General features: G+C 45.6%; 2 protein-coding genes across 9 annotated transcripts; both read left to right on the top strand.

The window, feature by feature from the left end:
* The first annotated feature begins 5,128 nt into the window (after positions 1-5,128).
* Positions 5,129-8,145, top strand: isy1 (ISY1 splicing factor homolog). 2 transcript variants are annotated; one of them, XM_061291273.1, is made up of 11 exons: positions 5,129-5,358; positions 5,964-5,986; positions 6,412-6,463; positions 6,555-6,620; positions 6,711-6,753; positions 6,826-6,938; positions 7,024-7,141; positions 7,221-7,430; positions 7,509-7,630; positions 7,744-7,836; positions 7,920-8,145. In XM_061291273.1, the coding sequence occupies exons 1-11, from the start codon at positions 5,356-5,358 to the stop codon at positions 8,025-8,027; spliced, it is 951 nt and encodes a 316-aa protein (XP_061147257.1). In that variant the 5' UTR covers positions 5,129-5,355; the 3' UTR covers positions 8,028-8,145. The 2 variants fall into 2 exon arrangements, with proteins under 2 accessions (XP_061147257.1, XP_061147258.1); XM_061291274.1 differs by having other exon boundaries at positions 5,150-5,358; positions 7,308-7,430.
* On the top strand, positions 8,139-21,030 carry LOC133162227 (haloacid dehalogenase-like hydrolase domain-containing 5). 7 transcript variants are annotated; one of them, XM_061291272.1, is made up of 9 exons: positions 8,139-8,261; positions 9,311-9,535; positions 9,611-9,742; positions 9,826-9,919; positions 10,572-10,605; positions 10,684-10,855; positions 19,030-19,206; positions 19,527-19,668; positions 20,340-21,030. In XM_061291272.1, the coding sequence occupies exons 2-9, from the start codon at positions 9,366-9,368 to the stop codon at positions 20,493-20,495; spliced, it is 1,077 nt and encodes a 358-aa protein (XP_061147256.1). In that variant the 5' UTR covers positions 8,139-8,261; positions 9,311-9,365; the 3' UTR covers positions 20,496-21,030. The 7 variants fall into 7 exon arrangements, with proteins under 7 accessions (XP_061147256.1, XP_061147254.1, XP_061147251.1 ...); XM_061291270.1 differs by lacking the exon at positions 8,139-8,261 and adding an exon at positions 8,299-8,970 and having other exon boundaries at positions 9,308-9,535; positions 9,662-9,742; XM_061291267.1 differs by lacking the exon at positions 8,139-8,261 and adding an exon at positions 8,305-8,970.
* The last annotated feature ends 13 nt before the right edge of the window (positions 21,031-21,043 follow it).

The following is a 21,043-nucleotide window of genomic DNA, read 5'->3' as shown; positions in this document are numbered from 1 at the left end:
GACTTTCCTTCTACTCCATACTTTTTCTTCCACTTCGGCATGTATTGCATACAATTAAGACATTTACTCGCCATGAACTTCTCATCTCCTTCAAGAGCTAGGGATTTACCGGTTTTGTTTCCCATCTTAATTTGGTATTTTAAATTTATACGATTTTTAATTTCTTTTTTCTTTTCTTTGAGGATCCTCAATGCAGGTTTAAATTGACCTTCCACCAAATTCTCTTTGCAGTCAATCTATCCTACCAGTCGCACTCTCAACCACACAACTTTCATGCAAACAGCTTGGAAAAACGGACAAAAAAAAGAATCTACGCCCTTCCTCAATTAGGAGAAAGAAATTATGTTTTTTTTTTTCTTCTTAGCCCGTTCCTTCCACTGGGACTAGAACCCCAGCTGTTTCATAGCTTGGAAAAACCAAAGCCGTATCTCATAGCTAGGACAAACCAAAGCCGTATCTCATAGCTTGGACAAACCAAAGCCGTATCTCATAGCTAGGACAAACCAAAGCCGTATCTCATAGCCAGGACAAACCAAAGCCGTATCTCATAGCCAGGACAAACCAAAGGCGTGTCTCATAGCTTGGACAAACCAAAGCCGTATCTCATAGCTAGGACAAACCAAAGCCGTATCTCATAGCTTGGACAAACCAAAGCCGTATCTCATAGCTAGGACAAACCAAAGCCGTATCAGCGCTTTTTTCTATGACTTACTTGTCCCCTTGGTCAGCTGCACTGCCGGACCCCGTCAATCCACCTCTGACAGACGAAGGCAGACCTAAGATGCTGGCCCAGCGAAGAATTTCCATCCCAGGTCTTTCTTTACCAGGTCCTCCTAATGGACGCTGGCCCGTCGACGGTGTACAGCGCATCGTCCTCCGTCAGCCAGATGGCGGGTATGAGGGTCCCGGGTTTCGGCACCAAAATGTTAGGGTGGTGCTCACTCTAACTTATTTTGCAAGAACCACACTGGAGACAAGTCAGTCGTTTTAGACACCTGCAACTCGTCGCTGTGCTTACAGCGATGGTCGAATGAAGTCTGACCCAGGCCTTTTCAGGTGCATATTTATTGAGAGAAACAGAGTGGGGTTGAAAGTGGGGGTGTGGGAACACACAGGATGGGGTGAAGCCGCTCCCCTGCTGATCAAAGAAATAGCAGGGGGCCTTTTACGACTTTCTGTAAACAAAGCAAATTTGATTGCTTCCTCTGCGTCTAGTCAATCAGTTGAAAAGATCTTAGCACTTTGGTCAACTACTTTTGTCTAGACAGGACAAGCTAGTTAAATTATTACAGGTTACATTCCAACATAATCATACGATGAAGATATTCTGCAAACCCTAACAGATACACTGGTCATCTGATTTCAGTCGTTGCAGACGACGCACCGAGTATGAGAGGGTCGCAAAGGTTTGTGACTTTACGACAGAAAGCATTGGATCAAAATTTGCTTGCATTCCATTGCATATTGCACCAAGAGGCGCTGTGTGCGTAAACATTCCCAGTATGAAGGTAGGGGTGTAAATCGCGGGTTTTGTCACGATACGATATAATATCGATACAAAGAACTACGATACGATATTTGCCGATATCTTAAAGCCTGCTGCGATTCATTCACGATATATCGCGATATAGTGCTCTACGATCAATTTTTTTTTTAAATAAAAAATATAGAACAATAATCTGATTTATAACAATTCATACGCAAAATCAACAAGCAAACTCTTTATTTAGGAAATTACAAGAGTATTGTAGTATACAAAGTGCTTATTTTAACACTGAACTTTGATGTCGTGTTTTTTCTTTAAATGTGCGGCGAGATTTGTGCTCCCTGAATATTTGATCACCGCATGGCAGGATTTACAAACTGCACGTGTCTTGTCCGTTGAGCCATCTTTTCTTTGGAATCCAAAGTGCTTCCAAACGAATGACTTGAAGCCTAAAGGGGAGCAAATTTCCTCGTCTTTTTGGACACTAGCCATAGCACCAGCCCAGGAGCCGTGTACTAGTTGTCGACTCCCCTTTCACGTGCCTGCTCTGCTCACAACACAACAACGCTGCGCGCACTGCTCCCGGAAAGAGGAAGCAAGCAACAATGAACTGGATTTCAAAATAAAGTCGCGTCTAATGTCCGAGGTCAAACACGGCGATATAAATCGATGTTTACGTTTAGCATCGATGCCAATAAATCGTAGAGCATTATATCGATTACCGTTTTTTTCCGTGTATAGTGCGCAAAATTTAACTAATTTATTGTCCTAAAATCTGGGGTGTGCATTATACATGGGTACAAAAAAAATTCAGATTTTTATTTTATTTTTTAATTTTTTAAAGAAAGTCATAGTACAACAAAACCAACAACAGGACTGACCGACAAAGTCGTGGAACAAAAAGACAGGGTGACATTACCAAAGACAGGAACAGAAACCACATCATGACAGTAAGACATGCAATGATCCGAAGGTGAGCGAGGGGCAGACAGGACTTAAATACAAAACACGTTACATCAATTGAGGTGACACAGGAAGAGAGGGCGACGCGAACAGAAACTATGGCAACCTAGACACATAGCAAAACTGGGGACGAGACATGACAAATCTCCCTCGAAATAAAACTTGAAATCACCTTTCTTCTTGTTTGTTGTCAATCGCGCATCGCATTCAGCCATCCTGCCCAACACACTTAGTCAGTAAAATTCATAATTGACGACACATCGTTTGATGCGATGGTGCAATCCTTGATGGTGTGTTATTGTCAAATATTGTTTGTTTTTTAATCTCCATCGCGGACCGGACGTCATACGGAGGCCGCCATTACAGATGCGCAGAACGGTTGCGCAAGACACGTCAGCTATATAAAGAGCGAGAGTTCAGTTCTCCACCTATTAGTTTCAATTCACAGTTTAATTAGCAGTTTCAATCAGCAAATAACAAAATGCGTATTACAGGTCGGTCATATTTTATTTCACAACACTTTGCCTTGTTCCTTTCGTCTCTGCTGTTCATCCTAAAACACAAAGGCGCTCTTTAAGCAATGCGACAGTGAGCGCCCGGCGCGCTGCGGTTGCGCGACCGCACCAAATTAAGCTCCCTGCGCAGTGCGCACTGAGGTCCACTTACATTTTAGAAAGTACATCAGGACTTTAAAAATATCTTCTAAATTTCAGCGACGGCTCTGTCACAATAATGCGACCAGCGCGGTGCAGTTGGGCGGTCGGCGGCGCGCTACGGTTGAGCGTTCTCTCTCGCACTCTCTCTCTCGCTCTCTCTCGCACACACGCGCACACACGCACACGCGCACACACGCAAACCGGATATCATACGGAGGCCGCCATTACAGATGCGCAGAACGGATGCACAAGACACGTCAGCTATATAAAGAGCGAGAGTTCAGTTCTCTACCTAAATCCGTATTACAGGTAATACACTTTGCCTTGTTCCTTTCTTCTCTGCTGTTCACTTCAAACACGCTCCATGCGACCGCAATGCTCTCGTATCAGACGCTTGCTCGATCACCTGCTCGTTTGCTGTCTGTCACAATGTACCCTACACAAATCCGAAACATTTGTTGCGGCTCCGAGTCACGACGAGGGGGAAGTTTTGGTTTCCAAGGGTGTTTTTATTCCTCTTCAACGTCTCTCCCATACAGAGCTGCCTTTTTCACGTCCGCACGCCTTTTTCAAATGTGCGCACTGAGCGCGGTGGGGCCTTTACGGGCAGTCGGAGAGATCAACGCCAACAAAAAAATATACATCCAGCCTAGTTAAGACCATACCAAAGACTATAAAAATGGGACCAATTGCCTCCCTGCGTGTGTGACGATCATTGGGACTTAAAAAAAAAAAAAAATAAATTAAAAGAAATTCATAAAAATTGAGTGCGTATTATACATGGGTACAGGCTTTTTTCCAGCATCAGCATGCCATTTCTAGGGTGCGTATTATACATGGGGGCGCACTATACACGGAAAAAAACGGTAATCGATGTGGATCGATGTATCGTTACACCCCTATATGAAGGTAATGAACCTTGTCATCCATATTCTGAACAAAATAATCGCAAAAGCATTAAACCGCCGTCAGTTCCGTGAATTGCGAGATGAAGTTGACAGCGAATATGCCGATCTCTTGCTGCACAACAAAGTCCGCTGGCTATCCAGGGGCGATGTTTTGCATCGCTTTGTTGCTTTGTATTTGTAGCCTACTTAATTATTTTTATAGTAGGCATACAGCTCATGTATTGACAGTCTATGTTGCCTTATAAAAAGCTTTTAGATTTTCGCAGCTCCAGACAGGTATGTTTCTTTTTGGGGGGGGGGTCAATATGGCTCTTTGATCATTTTGGGTTGCCGACCCCTGGGTTAGAAGCATGAGAATGTGACGGAAGTAAGTAAGTGCATGGAACGTAGAAAGAATAAACAAATGCATGGTATGTGGCGAGTAAATGTAACATTAAGCTAATTAAATATTAATGAGATTGATAAATGCAGCATGATCACAAGTTCACATCTCGGCTAACAGTTTATGTCACACCCAAAACTTCACGTAATTCCGTACAAAATGGCAAATTGTGCGACAGAGGGTGAAGTGGATGAATGCAGAAGGTCGGTTGTGCAAGAATGGAGAAAAATGTTTACAGGATGTTATGTTTATTCTCTTACATAACCTTTGTAAAGAGCACAGATTCACGTTACTTTTGTTAGCGTGTTTTTATTTCCTGAACAAGCCTCATCACAATGATATTCATCCGCTGACCAATCACACCTCCACACCGCACGGAGAAGGGCAACAAAAAGTAGAGCATACCAAACAATGCAATATGCAAACGAGAAACAACACTTCCAAGTCAATACATAACACAGGAAGTACACTAAAACCAGCAGAGGTTCCAGAGGGAGAGCGGCACGAGAAGCAGCCAAGAACTCGGCCAAAGGTTGAGGCCACGGCCGAAAGACTGGAAGCAGGTGGATGGAAAATCAACAGCCCCCACCGAGCCAAACCCCACCCAACACACACACGCACGCACACACACACACACACACACACACACACACACACACACACACACACACACACACACACACACACACACACACACACACACACACACACACACACACACACACACACACACACACACACACACGTTTACTCATTCCTGGTTTTGAGGCTTTCCATTTCGTTACTTCCTATAGAGGGCAGTCTTTTGGGCGCCAGCCTCTCGGCCCCTGAATACGGAAGTTGAGCGCTCGCCACTTCCTGTTTAACTCGGCGTGTTAGTGGCGTTATTCTAAGGCTTTTGTCCCAGAAGACAATTACCGATTTAGCACATCGAGGTCCCCCGAACATTCGACAGGGGCTATGGTAAGAACCGCATCAACACTTACAACTTACACTTATAAACGTTTAAATGAAGCGAACTTGCCAGCGTCTAGTGACTGTCCGAGTGGTGATTTTGAATTTCTAGCCTGATCGTAGCTGATTTGTTCATTCATTTGCATTGTGATGAGTCGAGCGTGGTCGTCCACTTTGTCCTAGGCTTTGCCACAACTCGGTCACACGGCCAATGTTATCTCATCGTATTTGTCGACGAGTTGTTCTTGTGCGGGTCACACCTGACCTGCATAATTGTCGTTTTATCTCTTTTGCACGATTAACTACGGAGACCCGGACATTACAAGGGACATAAATGCATGTCGCAAACGTCACAAAATGATGGACGCGTGGGTTGGCAAATGTAGTGCACCCATTTGTTCGAACCTGCTCAAATTTACTTTAGCGAGAGGAGTGGAGCTCTATTTGCATGCACAACCGGCCAAAGATTATGTTGGTGTCGATCATTTGTAGTCTTTGACCACAATTGAGCGTTTGGTGTAAATTGAGCAAATATGATCATTGTTGGTTATCTGTGACGGTGGAGTTGTAATGTTGTTTAATGACACATTTGAAACCTGTATGTCTCTACACAGGCTCGAAATGCTGAGAAGGCCATGTGAGTAGGCATGCATGCACGCACGCACGCACACACACAAATGAGTCCAGTTGTTGGAGCCGCTCGAGTTCTACGGCAACCAAGACTTTAGAACAAAATGTAAAAGTAAAGCGAGAGTCGGTGAGAAATGTGATCATGTCAATTGTGCAATGTCGAGAAGTCTCGGGAAGGTTCAAGTGTGCGCTAATGCTCATCAAGAATCGTTCTGCAAATACCGCAGTTTTTGTTGTTTTATTACCATGGCCGTCCGTCCGGGATGCTCTTTAGTTGGTCAAAGGCAGGTAGGTGGAGGTCGTCGGTGGTTATGCTGACGACCGCAGGCGTCAATGTGCCCTTTTTCAAAATGCGCTGCAACGTCGTCAAATGCTCAACCTGCTGCCGGTGTCACCGCGGCCTTGATATTTTATATTCCTGTTTTGTTTCAGGACGGCCTTGGCTCGCTTCCGACAAGCTCAGCTGGAGGGAGGAAAAGTCAAGGTTGGTTGCATCTCATACGCTGGACCTCCATGCGCCTTTACCTGGCTTTACCCTTAAGAATAATTTTGTGTGTGTGTGTGGGTGCGCGCAGGAGCGTCGACCTTTCCTGGCGTCCGAGTGCAACGATCTTCCCAAAGCGGAGAAGTGGAGAAGACAGGTAGGTGCACCCGCTCGCCTGTTGGTGCACGACTGAACGCCGGCTCCACGGCATCCGCTTCCAACGTGTCTGTTTGCGTGCGTCTTTCAGATCATCAGTGAGGTTGCCAAAAAAGTGGCTCAGATTCAAAACGGTCAGTCCGAGCACCAGCGGGACCGGCCCAGCTGTCTGTCTGACATGTCTTTGTCTTTTTGTGCGTACACAGCGGGTCTGGGCGAGTTCAAGATTCGAGATCTGAACGACGAGATCAACAAGCTGCTAAGGGAAAAACGGCACTGGGAATATCGCATTCGAGAGCTGGGAGGCTCGGACTATAAGGTCGGCACCTATGCCGCATGTGCCCTTGAATGGCCCTGTCCAGCGTATCTCACGGCCAGTGTCTCTCTGTCTGTGTGTGTTGCAGCGCTTTGGGCCCAGGATGCTGGATCACGAGGGCCGGGCAGTTCCTGGCAATCGTGGCTACAAATACTTTGGGGCAGCCAGAGATCTGCCCGGAGTACGAGAACTCTTTGAGAAAGAACGTAAGTACATGCCCTCGCGCTTCCATGCTAGCCCGATGTGATGTACAGCTCACATGCTCAAATGCAAATGCTCATTTAGGTGTGTGTGGGCGCGTGCGTGTTTGCTTACGTGCGTATGTGTGTGCGCATGTGTTGGGTGTGGTGTGTGTGTCGCGTGTGCGGCCAGCCGCTCCCGAGCTACGCAAGACTCGCGGTGAGCTGATGAAGGACGTGGACGCTGAGTACTATGGCTACCGAGACGAAGACGACGGCGTCCTGGTTCCGATGGAAATCCTACACAAGAAGCGAGGTGGCTGTCACTTGGCAGTTTTTTTCCAAACGCATGTATTCGGCTCCACTTAGAATGTGTGTACTTGTGTGGTTGTAGCCATGGCCGAGGCGATACACAAGTGGAGGGCGGATTGCCAATGTCTCCCTTCAGGGGACAACAAAGTGCCGGAAGACAACGAGGACTACGAGCCCAGCATCTATTGCGTCAACAACCGCCAGGTCTTCACGCACGCAGCAGCTCAAACATAAACTTGTCACATGACGCCCCCTGCTGGTTATGTCAAGCATAACCAGGCGCGTGCCTGTTTGTTTTGTGGGCCTTTGTGCGCCAGCCCGAGGACGACGAGCACGACCAGGAGACTCTGGAGGAAGGCGAGGGGGGCGTGGCCTTCTTCGCACACGTCCCCGTTCCCTCGCAAAAAGAGGTAACGCACGTGCACGCATGCAACACGTAGCAAAACGCGCAAATGGTGCCTGCGCTCACCTTGATTGTATGCCTGTGCAACAGGTGGAGGAGGCTCTGGTCCGCCGGAAGAAGATGGAGCTGCTGCAGCGGTATGCCAGTGAAACTTTGCAGCAGCAAAATCAGGAAGCCAGAACGCTGCTGGGACTGTGACATGCGGACCTCCCCCACACTCGCCTGTCTCATAGCGGTGGTCTTTATTTGCAGAACTTTCTCAATTTGAATGTTTTTTTATTTTTCCCCACAATAAAATTTGTTCTTCAGAAAGCGATTAAGTGCAGACGAGCGTCTTGTCGCCACTTGCCGTGGAGTGAAAATTGCATCATCAGAGTGCCAGCAGTGGACCGCGGCGAGGTCATTTTTGGTCATCCACGGTGAGCGCAAACGGTACGGCTGGACTTTGCCGCTTCATTGCGATTCCCCAAAGGCAAGATGAATCAAAATGGCAGCCATGGTCAGACGACCGCGACGTGCAGAATGCATCGTTGAACTTTACCTCGCTTTTGTGGTCGGGCCTCAAGTAGACAGTTGAGCAGTCAGTGAAGTCAAGTTGCTTTTTTTGCCCTTAATCACATAAACATCTCAAAGGGCTTCTCATGCCCACAGCTGACAAAAAATGGCAACGTTGGGGCTCTCCCGAGTAGCCGACGTGCTAACGGGATTTCCAACGGGAACCGACAACTGGGCTAGCGTGCAGGTCGCTTGATTGCGGCATGAGCAACGGGGCATGTGACGGGTTGCGCATGTGACGGGTCGCATGTGAGGCGGCGATCTAAGCCAAGTCAGCAGCAGTCAATCAGACACAAGCAACCTTTTGTCAGCACTGGCAACTCGGGCCAAGGGTGGTGAATGGGCGTCACGTGCTATGCTGTGAAATCCCCATCTAGCATCTTAAGACATTAATTATTTCCTCAGCACTCTGACTGTTGTGCGGTAGCCCCGCCCCCACATGGCACACGAACATGTCACATGGCAGCACTTCGTTAAGACGTTTGGCGGCTGCACGATGGGCAGCATTAACGTCTTTGTCGTCATGTGGTGCGCGCGCCTGCAGCACGCGCTCAGGACAGTGGCGCGCTGCACCGACGCTCTGCAGGTCAGTGCGCCTGCATGATGGAGGAAGTAGAAAATAGTAGAAAATGAATGGTGGTAATTTAAGCGGTAATGGTGGACAGATCCAGGCGAGTCGCCGGCTCTTGCTGTTGTCTCGTTTCACCTCGTGCTTCTTTAATTTGCTGTAATCAGGAAGTTGTAGGATTTGAAAGGCTACCTGACACGATGGGTCTGTTGTAACTTGATTGCGTTTCAGCTTTGAGAGTCCTATTAAGTGTAAATTGTTGCCTACCGATATTTCTGTCAGCCGGTGAGGGGAGATGAAAAGGGTTGAAAGACAAGAGTAGCACAGTCGGAGGTGTCGCCCTGTGTTGTGCCAGCAGCAGCACCACCTGCCGCCATCCCCTCGGTGCGAGGCTGGCATCCTGCTGGACGTGGATGGCGTGCTTGTGCGCGGCGGCTCAGTCCTCCCGGCGGCACGGCGAGCCTTCCGGAAGCTGCTCAACTGCAGCGGCGACTTCCTGCTACCCGTTGTGTTCGTCACCAACGCCTCAAATTGTCGGCCCGAACGCAAAGCGCAACAGCTGTCGTCACTGCTCGGCGTGCAGGTGGGTGACGAGACGTTTGTATGCCCGTGCGTGCGTTGAACGGGTTCTGTTTTCTGTGTTGCGATCGGATCACAGTTGTGACCTGTGTGCGCAGATTAGTCCCGACCAAGTGGTTTTGTCCTACAGTCCTCTGCAAACATTGACGAATTTCCACGACAAGTGCGTGCTGGTGTCCGGACAAGGACCGATCACGGATATCGCGCACTCGTATCCTTTCTTCGGCTTGACTGGCAGTCGAACCGGGCACCGCCCACCACTTTGTAGCCGAGCCCTTGACCCCCGCGAGTCAGTCTGGGTTTCAAGAAGGTGGTGAGCATGGATCAGCTCCGAGAACAGTATCCTCTGCTGGACATGGTCGACCACAGCAGGATGCCCAGAGCAGACGTACGTCCGCCACTGAAGTACATGCCTCACTGCATTCAATTAGTCAAACGTCACCATCGTGAGCAAAACCACAAACGAAAAAGTATGTCAAGTATAAAATGTAGATATAATGTACAGTGCGTAGGTCAACAAGAGTACAACATATGTAAAGTAACCAAAACAAAACCTCCAAACACATAGCCTATAAAAGACACAAGGTCGCTGACTTGTGTGAGGGGCTTCAGCGAAGCTTCAGCGATGGATTACGCCGTTTTGCGTGGTTGCAGGTTGTTCTCAGAGAGCTCTTAAGCCGCTGCCACAAATATGGATTGTTACAGTCAACGTCAATCAGAATGTTTTCTTTCGCATCATAGCAAGCCAACAACGTGGCTGAGAAATATTGGTTGACGGAAGCATTCGCTCCGCAGTCAGGAAATTAAATGCCCATAGTATGTCAAAAGGAACGTTTCCAATAGTAAAAAACTATTTGTGGACATTTCTGAGACTTTAACGGAATGCGCCATCGATGGCAGTGTGCGCAACGATAGCGGTCGTCGGTGGTAATCGATCGAGCTCTCCGTGAGGTAAAAGTTGATATGAATCGTTTCTGGTTCCAACCCCATTGATGAATGCTCTCGGTTTGAAGTGCTAAGTGGTTTCTTTTGTGTTGCAGTCCGAGGTTGCTCACAAGTTCCCCCAAATTGAAGGTAAGAGCACTACACGTGCGCCTTATGTTTTGGATCCCTTCTAGCGCTTTATTGTTGATGCCTCGTGGTTTTCGACAGCCGTGCTGCTGTTTGGCGAGCCAGTGCGCTGGGAGACCAATCTTCAGCTGCTGGTGGACGTGCTGCTGACCAACGGACGTCCGTCGGCTGCTTACGATTGGTCGCCGGCCCAGCTGCCCGTGCTGGCCTGCAACATGGACCTGCTGTGGATGGCCGAGGCACCCTCGCCGCGGTAAGAAAAAAAACAACAAATGCAACTGTTCCATTGACTGAATCCACATGCGCAGAACTGGTTTAGACCTTCATGAGGCCTTAGGCAAAAATATGTCAAGCCCCCTCCCCGAAGACTAGAATGAACAATTACCATATTGGCACGAATATAAGACCACCCTGATTATAAGACGACTCCCTCTTTTTCAAGACTCAAGTTTGAAAAGAGACTTTTTGAACACAAAATTTAATTTTTATACAGAAAAAAATTACAGTACATCTGAAACAAATGATTATAATATATATTCGAGAGAAAAAGCATGTTATTTTGCCTCAAAGCATGCAAAAACTGTCTATCACATCTTAATATCTGAACATTTAAATATGTAAACTAAAGTGCAATCACATTTGTAAATGAATGGCTTCTGGTTTTTGAAATGTAGATAAACCAATCTACTGTGATAAAACAACAAAATTGCAATAACCGCGTTAACCATCAAAGGGAAGTCTAACTGTAGTCTGGGAACAAATCTAAATAAGGAAAAACATTGCAATAAAATAATGAAAACTGCTGCCGCTATTGTTGGGGAGCTTGAGGACTGTATAGGGGGTTGGCTCAGATGGTTATGCTCTTTTCACCCCCGGGTGAAGTGCAATCACATTTGTAAATGAATGGCTTCTTGCTTTTGAAATGTAAATAAATCAATCTACTGTGATAAAACAACAACATTGCAATAACTGCATTAACCATCAATGTGAAGTCTAACTGTAACTGAAGTCTTGAAACAAACCTGAAAAAGGAAAAACATTGCAATAAAATAATGCAAACTGCTACCGGTATTTTTATTTTTATTCTTCGTGACAGGGGTTCGCTTTGGCCTGGGGAGTTAAGTTCAGCATTCGCTTTAAAGATATCTGGCGCCATCTAGCGTTGTAAATGGGTATAATGTATAGCCCCCAAATGTAAGACGACCCTCACTTCTTCAGTCTTATTTGAATGCAAAAAACACCGTCTTATATTCGGGCCAATGCGCTAGTTTTTAATAATCAGTTGCTCCACCTCCTACTCAGTAACTGCATCTACACGAATGAACAAATACAACTTTATTCAACAAAACATCGGGAGACAGATGGATTGCTCCTCATTGCAGCGTCCAGTCACGCAGTCTGTCACTCAGTCTCACACGCACGGCACCCCTTCCTCCCTCTCACCCCCCCCCCCCAGTGGCCAACCAGTCAGAGACTAAGAGCCACATTTTTTACTGTTACCGCAAAGAGCCACATCATACCCCCCACCCTCACACACACACACACCTCTGCTCAGCCAAATTTATTGTGACATTTTCATGTCACGCACCAACATGATAATGACAGAAATTGACGCCTACAGTACTAAGACCACAGGCCAGTCATTTTCAACCAGGGCTGTGGACTCGGTTCGGACTCGGGGACTCGGACTCGGTCGGACTCGGTCATTTTTGCCGGACTCGGACTCAGTGCTGATTTTGACCGAGTCCACCGAGTCCGACAATAAAAAAAAAAGAGGCAAGACGCAGCCAGAGAGTGTCACGTTACAGTCAGCGCGGTAGGAGTTGTAAGAAGCAGTAAAAACTCCACCAAACTCGCCGTAATGACCCGTGATATGTTATATCCTTACTATTTTCCAGGTTCTTAGATAGCAAGAATAGGTCGGACAACGACGTGAATGATAACTGCTTTATTCCTTACTAGGGATGGGCGGATCGATACCAAAATATCGATATATCGATCCAGGCTGCTCATTTTTGAGTATCGATCTCCCTAGCTAAAATATCGATACTTACAATTATTTAATTATATTTTTCCTCATTTTTTTCTGCTCCAATTTGACGACTTGCACTCATGCTAGCACTACTTTTCCTTCCGCCTGCTGCACCGGCGTGTCCTGCTCTGCTCTGCTCCCGCCCCCTTTTCTCACAAGCCAAGCCCTCCTCCTCCGCCCCCCGTTCCAATCCAAACAAACACAAACAAGCATGGCCACGGCGGCGGCCCAGTCCGAACGCAAGAGAAGTCTGGTTTGGGGATATTATATTTTACTTAATAACAACGAGGCAAAATGTGAAATATGTCACAAAACAATTAAATATTGTGGCAACACCACAAACTTGACAAAACATTTAAGCAAAATTCACCCCACGGTTCATGAAGAGCTGCAGTTGAAACGTGCCGCAGACACTAAGGCAGCGACGGAAAACCCTGCAGCCACACCGAGGCTAAGGTACCAAAGTGCCTTAGAAGCAGCGTTTCAGAAAGGCAAGACATATCCAGGTATCAGGTGCTAACCAAAAATCGTAAGCATTTGTGGTTGATGTGCTATTTGAAGCAATAATTACTACGCTTTAGTCAGTCATTTATAAATAAAGTTTTCCCCTTTTCAATTTGTGGTCGAACGCCATACGTTTTATTTGTAACTCCACTTCCTATAAACAACACTAAAGTATTACAATATTAAATGTAAGTATCCAGTGGCTTTACAAATTGATAGTTTTGCTGCTCATGACGATTAAGCCCTGCATCTCTGTTGGTACCATGTCTCTTTTTAGATTATACTAAAAGAAAACTTTTTCCCAACAACAGAGAGAGAGAGAGAAAAAAGTAAAGAATAGCTCATTTTTATTAAAGTTGTACTATTAATATGCATCTTCCACTAATGCACTAATGCAGGGGTGGGCAAACTTTTTGACTCGCGGGCCGAACTGGGTTCTAAATTTGGACCGGAGGGCCGGACCAGGAGCAGATGGACGTAGGCGTTGTGTGAAGTCATATAAGCGACCTGTAAAGGTCATTGCATAAAAGATCTTGGCCTTTAGTAGGTAGTAAAGCATGGATATTCCAAACAAGTTTTTTGAAAACAAATGCATTTATTAACAGCATTAAAAAAATAATAATTCACTAAAAAACTGCTATCAGTGATTCTCGTAAAATACGACACTGTTATTATGAATAACAATCTCCATCACTTCAGTGCCTGCAGGTCAGATTAATGAAAGATGTTTATCTTATGAGATCACATCAAACGGCAAACATTCTGACCAAATACATCATCTTGAAGAATCGGTGAAAGCATACATCCAAATAAAGTAATCAAAACAGCAACACGGTGAGGGGTATCTGAAAATCAGAGCAGAGTTTTAACTCGCAAACACCTGGTAACAGAGGTGAGGAAACGGGAAACACTTCCTTAAAGTAAGCCTTAAGAACTTTACAGGTTAAGATTAGTCGCAAATAGGTGGTGCATCAATGTCCTTGAGCATCCTGCATTGTTTGAAAATGAGAATGGTCGCTAGTTTCAATCCCTGCTATGTGTACAAATCATATTCAAAATGCATTTTTTTACAATAAACTTGAGAGCCTCCCGTTCATTTTCAGTGGGAACAGTGTTGTTGGTCTCCCTTTTTTGCTAGTGCGTCATAGTCTGCAGTAAAATTTGTTGTGGCAATTCTTAGGCGAGATCCGAGGTGTTGGTCCGTTTACCTTGATCTGTGACGGGTTGATGTTGATGTGGCTGAACGTCACGTCGCGTACGTCGAGCCAAATTGGCCACTCTTTTTTAACATTCGGCACTCACTTATTTTTTTCGGGCCACTCATTTTAATGGAAGGATTCCAGGGGAAGGTTTGTGGGTGGCTTTAGCGCAAAACTGCATCTGAAAGCTCAGCGCACGAATTATAAGAATGCTGTCGTCAAAGCCCACGCTCTAAATTCGGGACTGATACGAATAGAGTGAGAGTGCGCCAAGTCCGTACTACTGAGTACGTACACGCACTTGTGAGTGTGCACCGAGCTTTCTGACACGGCTTCCGGTAGTAAATGCGCAGGCGAGCGCTTCGCCATCTACTGGGAAGACGCAGTCATTGCAGGCAAAATGACCAAAAAAAAAAAGTTTAATAATACAATTTGTTCAGGGTTGGCGGGCCGGATTAAACGGTCCCGTGGGCCGGATGTGGCCCGCGGGCCGTAGTTTGCCCACCCCTGCACTAATGTCTAAAAAGGTTAATAATTCATGTACATGACGTAATACTTTTTTCTACAAAATTCAATAGATGACTCTCCAAGAGCAAGAATGCCACTGCATTTAAATTGTTTTTTTGGCGGGAAATTACACTTCGGGTACGATATCGGATCGAATATCGGGTGTTTTGGGTAGGAAATACTTGGTATCGAATCGATTCCAAAATCATTGGTATCGCCCATCCCTATTCCTTACTCACAGTGCGTTCACAGGGCATATCACAACAACACAGAATGCGCCCATCCCACTTCCGGGTTTTTTCTACTACGGAATTTGAGTTAGCCCAAAATACACAACATCTCTTCCCCTCTTACAATGAACATGCTATATGCACCTATAACTTGACATCTTCAAGATCTATCAATAACTACCATTAAACAAATATCATATATGGTGCAGACAATTATGACAATAATATTCCCATGAAACCTCAACTTTGGGTGCGTTTGGACTACGTCAAATTATACCGAATTATAGCGAAAAAACCGATGTCGTACGGCATCGTACGGCGTCAGCACTATGTTGTTTTCAATAAAAACATGAAGAACTCACGTTTGCGTCAGTCAATTTTAATTCTTATAAAGGATTATTCTCATTTGATGTCTTTAAATTCATCCGCGTTCTGCCGTTGAAGCGGGGTGCATTCAAAAACCAGTCGTACAGACGGAAACGTTTTGTGATCAAATCTTTCATAACGAGAATGATTTGAGTGAATTGATTTGAATGAATAATTGAGACAAAATTTCAGTTCTGAAGGCTCCTTTTGTCCCAAGCAAAGTGACAGATGGTGGGGAGGGGGGATAAAAATTGTAAAATCAATTCACACATCATTCTCGTTATGAAAGATTTGATCACAAAACGTGTGTGGCTTTTTCTTAAATGAACACGTTTGACATTGCTATCGTGTCAGCTTTTAATTATATTGCGCTGTTATGTTAAAGCAAATTAATAAATGCAACAATATTAATTTGCTTTGAAAATACCTGAGTAATAAAATAAAATGGATGGATGGATGAATGAATGATGATCACAATTAAGTAGAAAGTCTCCTTGTAGCCTGTACCCAAAAAGAGGAGTTTCTTTGCATCGATGTTTTTGCAAAGAGCTCACGTAATTATATTGTTGCGTTTTGGTGAAGTGAATGAGTGTTCCGTCTGTACGACTGGTCTTTGAATGCACCCCGCTTCAATGGCAGAACGCGGATGGCATCAAATGAGAATAATCCTTTATAAAACTTAAAATTGACTGACGCAAACGTGAGTTCATGTTTTTATTGAAAACAACATAGTGCTGACGCCGTACGACATGGGTTTTTCGCTTTCCAAATAAGGGGTCGTCACTAATTATTTGTGTTTAGATAAATGTCTGAGCTATAATGGTGTAATTAATGATTAAAACTTGAAAGTATCTGTTTATTGTATTCGTTTATATGTTTAATAAAGACAAAGCCATCACAAAACTGTTGTAATTATTTAGATTTGATCTAAATTAGCCTTGAATAAAGACTAAGCAGTCACATGAATTAACAGAAAAAATGGACAGCCGGACTCGGTGCAAAAATCCGACCGAGTCCACAGCCCTGTTTTCAACAATGAACATTGTGTGCACTGTCTCACACACAAACTCTCAGTTCAACAAAGTCCACGAACAAAAACATAATAATTTACAATAGCGTTTTTTCACTTACTATGCATTTTGCTTAGTGCATTCCTTGCCTTGAACAATCGTCTTCAAATCTGGCTTGTATTTCGTTGTTGCTACTCGAAGCAATTATTTTTGTAGGATGTCTGATACCATTTGTTTTAGTTTGTTGTTTTCAGGAGACAAGATTTCAACATTGTCACTGAGGCATTTTTTAACGAATGGCATTTTAGCCCGTGCAATGTTCCAAGCCAATTGATGCGATGCAAGCGTGGCAGTCTGAGTGCTTCGTAATTTTTGGGAAAAACTCTACCTGTTTTTCTTCCTGATTTTTCAAAGTGTCCAACTTGCGCTTGCGAAATTCTGTCCCTTTTGGAAAGCCCTTATCGATATAAGCATGAAGTGAGCTGAAGTGGCGCTGAAGATTTGAAGCTTTGAAATGCGCTTATGAGGTCTGACATGTCAGGCAGAATAGCTTGCCATTGCGTTCAACAAAAAAATATAAACTTTCCCACTCTGTTTTCGTTTAGCTGTGTATTTTCTCCCTGCCATTTTGAGAGTGAAATTGACACTATTTGGTTCCTCAAATGGGTTTCACCTCATGCGCATATGCGTTTGACGGAAATACTATATTAATAATAATAGTAATAATAATAATAATAATACATTTTATTTATAAGGCGCCTTTCAGGGCACTCAAGGTTGCCGTATAGCAGTGCTTCTCAATTATTTTCTGTTACGCCCCCCCCTAGCAAGAAGAAAACTATTTGCGCCCCCCCTCCCTACCGTGACTATCCTAACTTGTCTTGTAAGTCGTAAAATGTTGCACTGTCGCAAACGTGACAGAAGTAACAATGAGAGCGCCACTGCCCCCTGCTGTAGTAAACGCGCAATTACACTTTATTCTAGTACTGCCAAAAAAAAAGCCTGTTCCCCAGGGTCACACGCGCCCCCCCAGGAATAGCACCGCGCCCCCCAAGGGGGGCGCGCCCCACTATTTGAGAAGCACTGCCGTATAGACATAAAATAGCATATTGAACTCAAGCGAAGCAAACCACAAACACAAACGTTGATAAACGTAAAAGAGCCGCATGAAACCAGGCAAAGAGGCGCATGCGGCTCGCGAGCTGCGGGTTGGCCACCCCTGGGCTAAACGAATAGGCTAGTCAGCTGATGGTTCTCAACTACTACAACTTTTGAAACAACAGCAAAACATTGACAACAAAACACCCTTTCCGCTCTCACACTCTCTCCCCCGTTGATTCAATTGAACAGACTTAAGTTGCACAGGCTAAACAAAAACGAAACGCTAGTCAGCTGGTGGTTTTCAACTAGTACATTTCAAAACAACAGTAAAATGTTAATAATAAACCCTAGTTTACCACGCATTTGCGTACTGACTGTATCGAAGACCTGTGCACGTTTTAATTCGGCATTGTGCGAGATTTTCATTCCATACAAAATTAACCACAGAAGAAGGGCAATGGGTAGCCTAACCATAAAAAGGGAGGGGTTAAGTTGCCTTGCTTACCTGACTGCTGTTGTCTTTCCTCATTGTCATAAACTCTTGAATATGAGTCTTTCTTTATTCATTCCCCGATTTAAAATGCAGCAACATGTTTGCCGCTACGAGTTCAGGACACGCTGCTGCAAGCCATGCAGCGCTACTAGTTTACAACACGCATGACATAATCCAGGGGTCTCAAACTCCAGTCCTCGGGGGCCGCATTCCTACATGTTTTCCAAGTTTCCCTCGTTAAACACAGCTGATTCTAATGATCAGTTCATCCTCACGTTCTGCAGGAGCCTGATAATTGAATCAGGTGTGTTTAACGAGGGAAACTTGGAAAACATGTCGGAGTTTGAGACCCCTGACCTAATCAGTAATGACGTTGTGCGAGGCCTAACGCTTACAGCAGGGGTGGCCAATTCCGGTCCTCGAGGGCTCATGTCCTGCATGTTTTATAGGTCTCCCTGCTGCAACACACCTGATTCAAATGATCAGGATTGTTATCCAGCTTCTGCAGACCTTGCTTATTATCTGACCATTTGAATCAGGTGTGTTGCAACAGGATGAAATAGGAAACATGCAGAACACCGCCCCTCGAGGACCGGAATTGCCCACCCCTGGCTTACAGCATAGTGCGCGTATTGAGCGCGCTGCTCCTGCACACGCGGTCACCAATGAGACCGAAAGTGTTGTGCACGATGGCATTGTTGCAAGAGCCCCACAGAAACTCTGAACGACTACAATGGTGCCTGCTTTGAGATATGAGTTGAAACTGCTCCGACAATCGACCTCACTCACGCTGTCCACAACGGCCGGTGCGTTGTTTGACATGTGTGAGGATGAATGACCTGTTTTTTTTAGGCTTAACTTCAGCAGGGCACGGCAGAGACCAGGGAGAAGCTGCTTTGCTCTCGCTTGTATGTCCAGAAGCTGTGCTGTTTGGCAAATGAGAGTCCCTGTGATGACAAGAGTGCGTGTGGCGTCCATGTGGCAGTTTTGGCCACGGCATGTTCCTGCTGTGCTTGGAGTCGGCGTACAAGAAGTTGACTGGACGAGAGCTGAGCTACCGGGCGCTGCTGGGGAAGCCCAGCCTGCTTACCTACCGCTTCGCCGAGCATGCGCTCATGCGCCGAAACTGCCACCACAAGGTCCAAACCATCTACGCCGTCGGGTGAGCACTAGCGTAAACCTATGTCCAATTGAAGCATCCTTTGTTCATTCTGTAGCTTGAGCTCTGGAGAAATGTGGGTGCCTGTGGCGCTCGGAACATTGTCAACAGACAAGTAACTCATCAAAACGCTATTTTAGCTCTGCGTCGGCAGGTGTTCACTGATGACAGTGTTGTCAAATTGTTAGAATGAAGTCAGCGGAATGTTAATATTGTATGATCCTGTTATGTTGCGCAGTTAGGACCTAGGTGCCAAAATCTGACTGGGTGGTAGTTGTACAAATGTTAAGTGACGTCCAGTGGATTTCTTCTGCTCTTTACAGCGATAACCCCATGACGGATGTTTATGGTGCCAACCTGTACAATCGCTACCTGTCTGAGCAACATAGCGCCGCCGCTGAGACGGCAGCCCGGGAGCCCGGCGAGGGGGAGCTGGCGTTCGCCGCGCGCTGTCGATCTGTCCTGGTAGGTGGTGACGACATGACCCGCTCGGAATCCAAGGATCCCGTCCCCCGAGCCCGCTCGACTATCCGGCGGCTATCGTTGCAGTGATGACCCCAAACAGTTGCTGATGTAATGCTGTCAGCCTCAACAACGAGACACACCGTGCTCAGGCCCCTCCAGCATTGGCGCTCTCAACGACAGTTGTTTTGCCAGCCCCCATTCCTGAGCAAGAGTTCAGCATCCACAATTGGATGTCAAGTGGCGCGAGTGGAATAAGGTCCTCGTCGTAGCGATGTCCCCATTCTTGCTCCAAATGTAAACGTGCCAGTCATGGGAGCAATCTGAAAGTCGGGAACAATTTCCAAAGCTAACAGTGGCGAAGGTGAAGCCTCTCCCTCATGCGTCCTGACGGCCATCTGAAGGCTTTTGTGTAAGGCCATACAACATTCACTTGGTTACTGTTGTCTTTTTACATTCCCGATGTCTCGTGTGCTTTATTTGTCACCTTTCGATCAATCCATGTACCAAAGAGGAAACATTTCTAATTGTCCTTTTCGCACTGAACTGAAAGAATCAGAAAAACAAACAACTAAGCTGCAGTGTGAACATGGCCCGCTTTGAAGTGCGTTTGGCAATCGTTTCCAAGCGAGAAAAAACCCTGCTTTGACGCTTTGCGTCTATGCTGTGAACAGGTGTGCACGGGCGTCTACAAACCGGCGCCCGCCCGGGAGAACATCTTCTTGCACGGCCACCGGGACATGAGTGCAGAGGCCGGCTTGCTGGAGCCCGCCTACGTGCTGGAAGACGTTGAGGCCGCCGTTGACCTCGTGCTCTGCAGGCACCTCTGACGCCGTCCGCAATCGCTTGACACACCATTACGCCAAAAGACAATCCCAGTCCCCGTGGACCAACGGCGCGGCGCAGGTTTGTTCTCTTAACGCCGGTAACAACTAAAAGTCTACACAGCATTGCTGCAGTCTGGATGGGAACTCACAACACAAATTGATTCAAAGTATTAAAAAACAAATCGACAACATAAGAAGAGGGTTGTGCAAACGGTAACAGAAAAAAAACCTGCAAATGATTGACAAATATAATCGCCATGAAATTTGATTTTTGTTCATTTGGAGAATAAAACATTTTTTTTAAACAAAAACTAAAGGATCTGAAGAAGAAATTTATATTGGATGTCACTTTCTTCAGGTAAAACTTTAGATTTGAACCATATTTCCTTTTGGTGTGAGTCTATCACTAATGTTAAATGTTTTATCCCATCTTTTTTAAACAAAACATTGTTCATTGGAAGAATAAGTTAGAATGTTATAACAATTTTTTAATATGTATTAACACCAAGAATGCTATAAAAGAGGTCATTTATTGAAAGACTTGGTCTATG

This window comes from Syngnathus typhle, linkage group LG11, assembly GCF_033458585.1.
Source record: "Syngnathus typhle isolate RoL2023-S1 ecotype Sweden linkage group LG11, RoL_Styp_1.0, whole genome shotgun sequence".
Lineage (NCBI taxonomy): Eukaryota > Metazoa > Chordata > Actinopteri > Syngnathiformes > Syngnathidae > Syngnathus > Syngnathus typhle.
The sequence above is the reverse complement of the archived record's forward strand: the minus strand, read 5'-3'. Positions and strand labels throughout refer to the sequence as shown.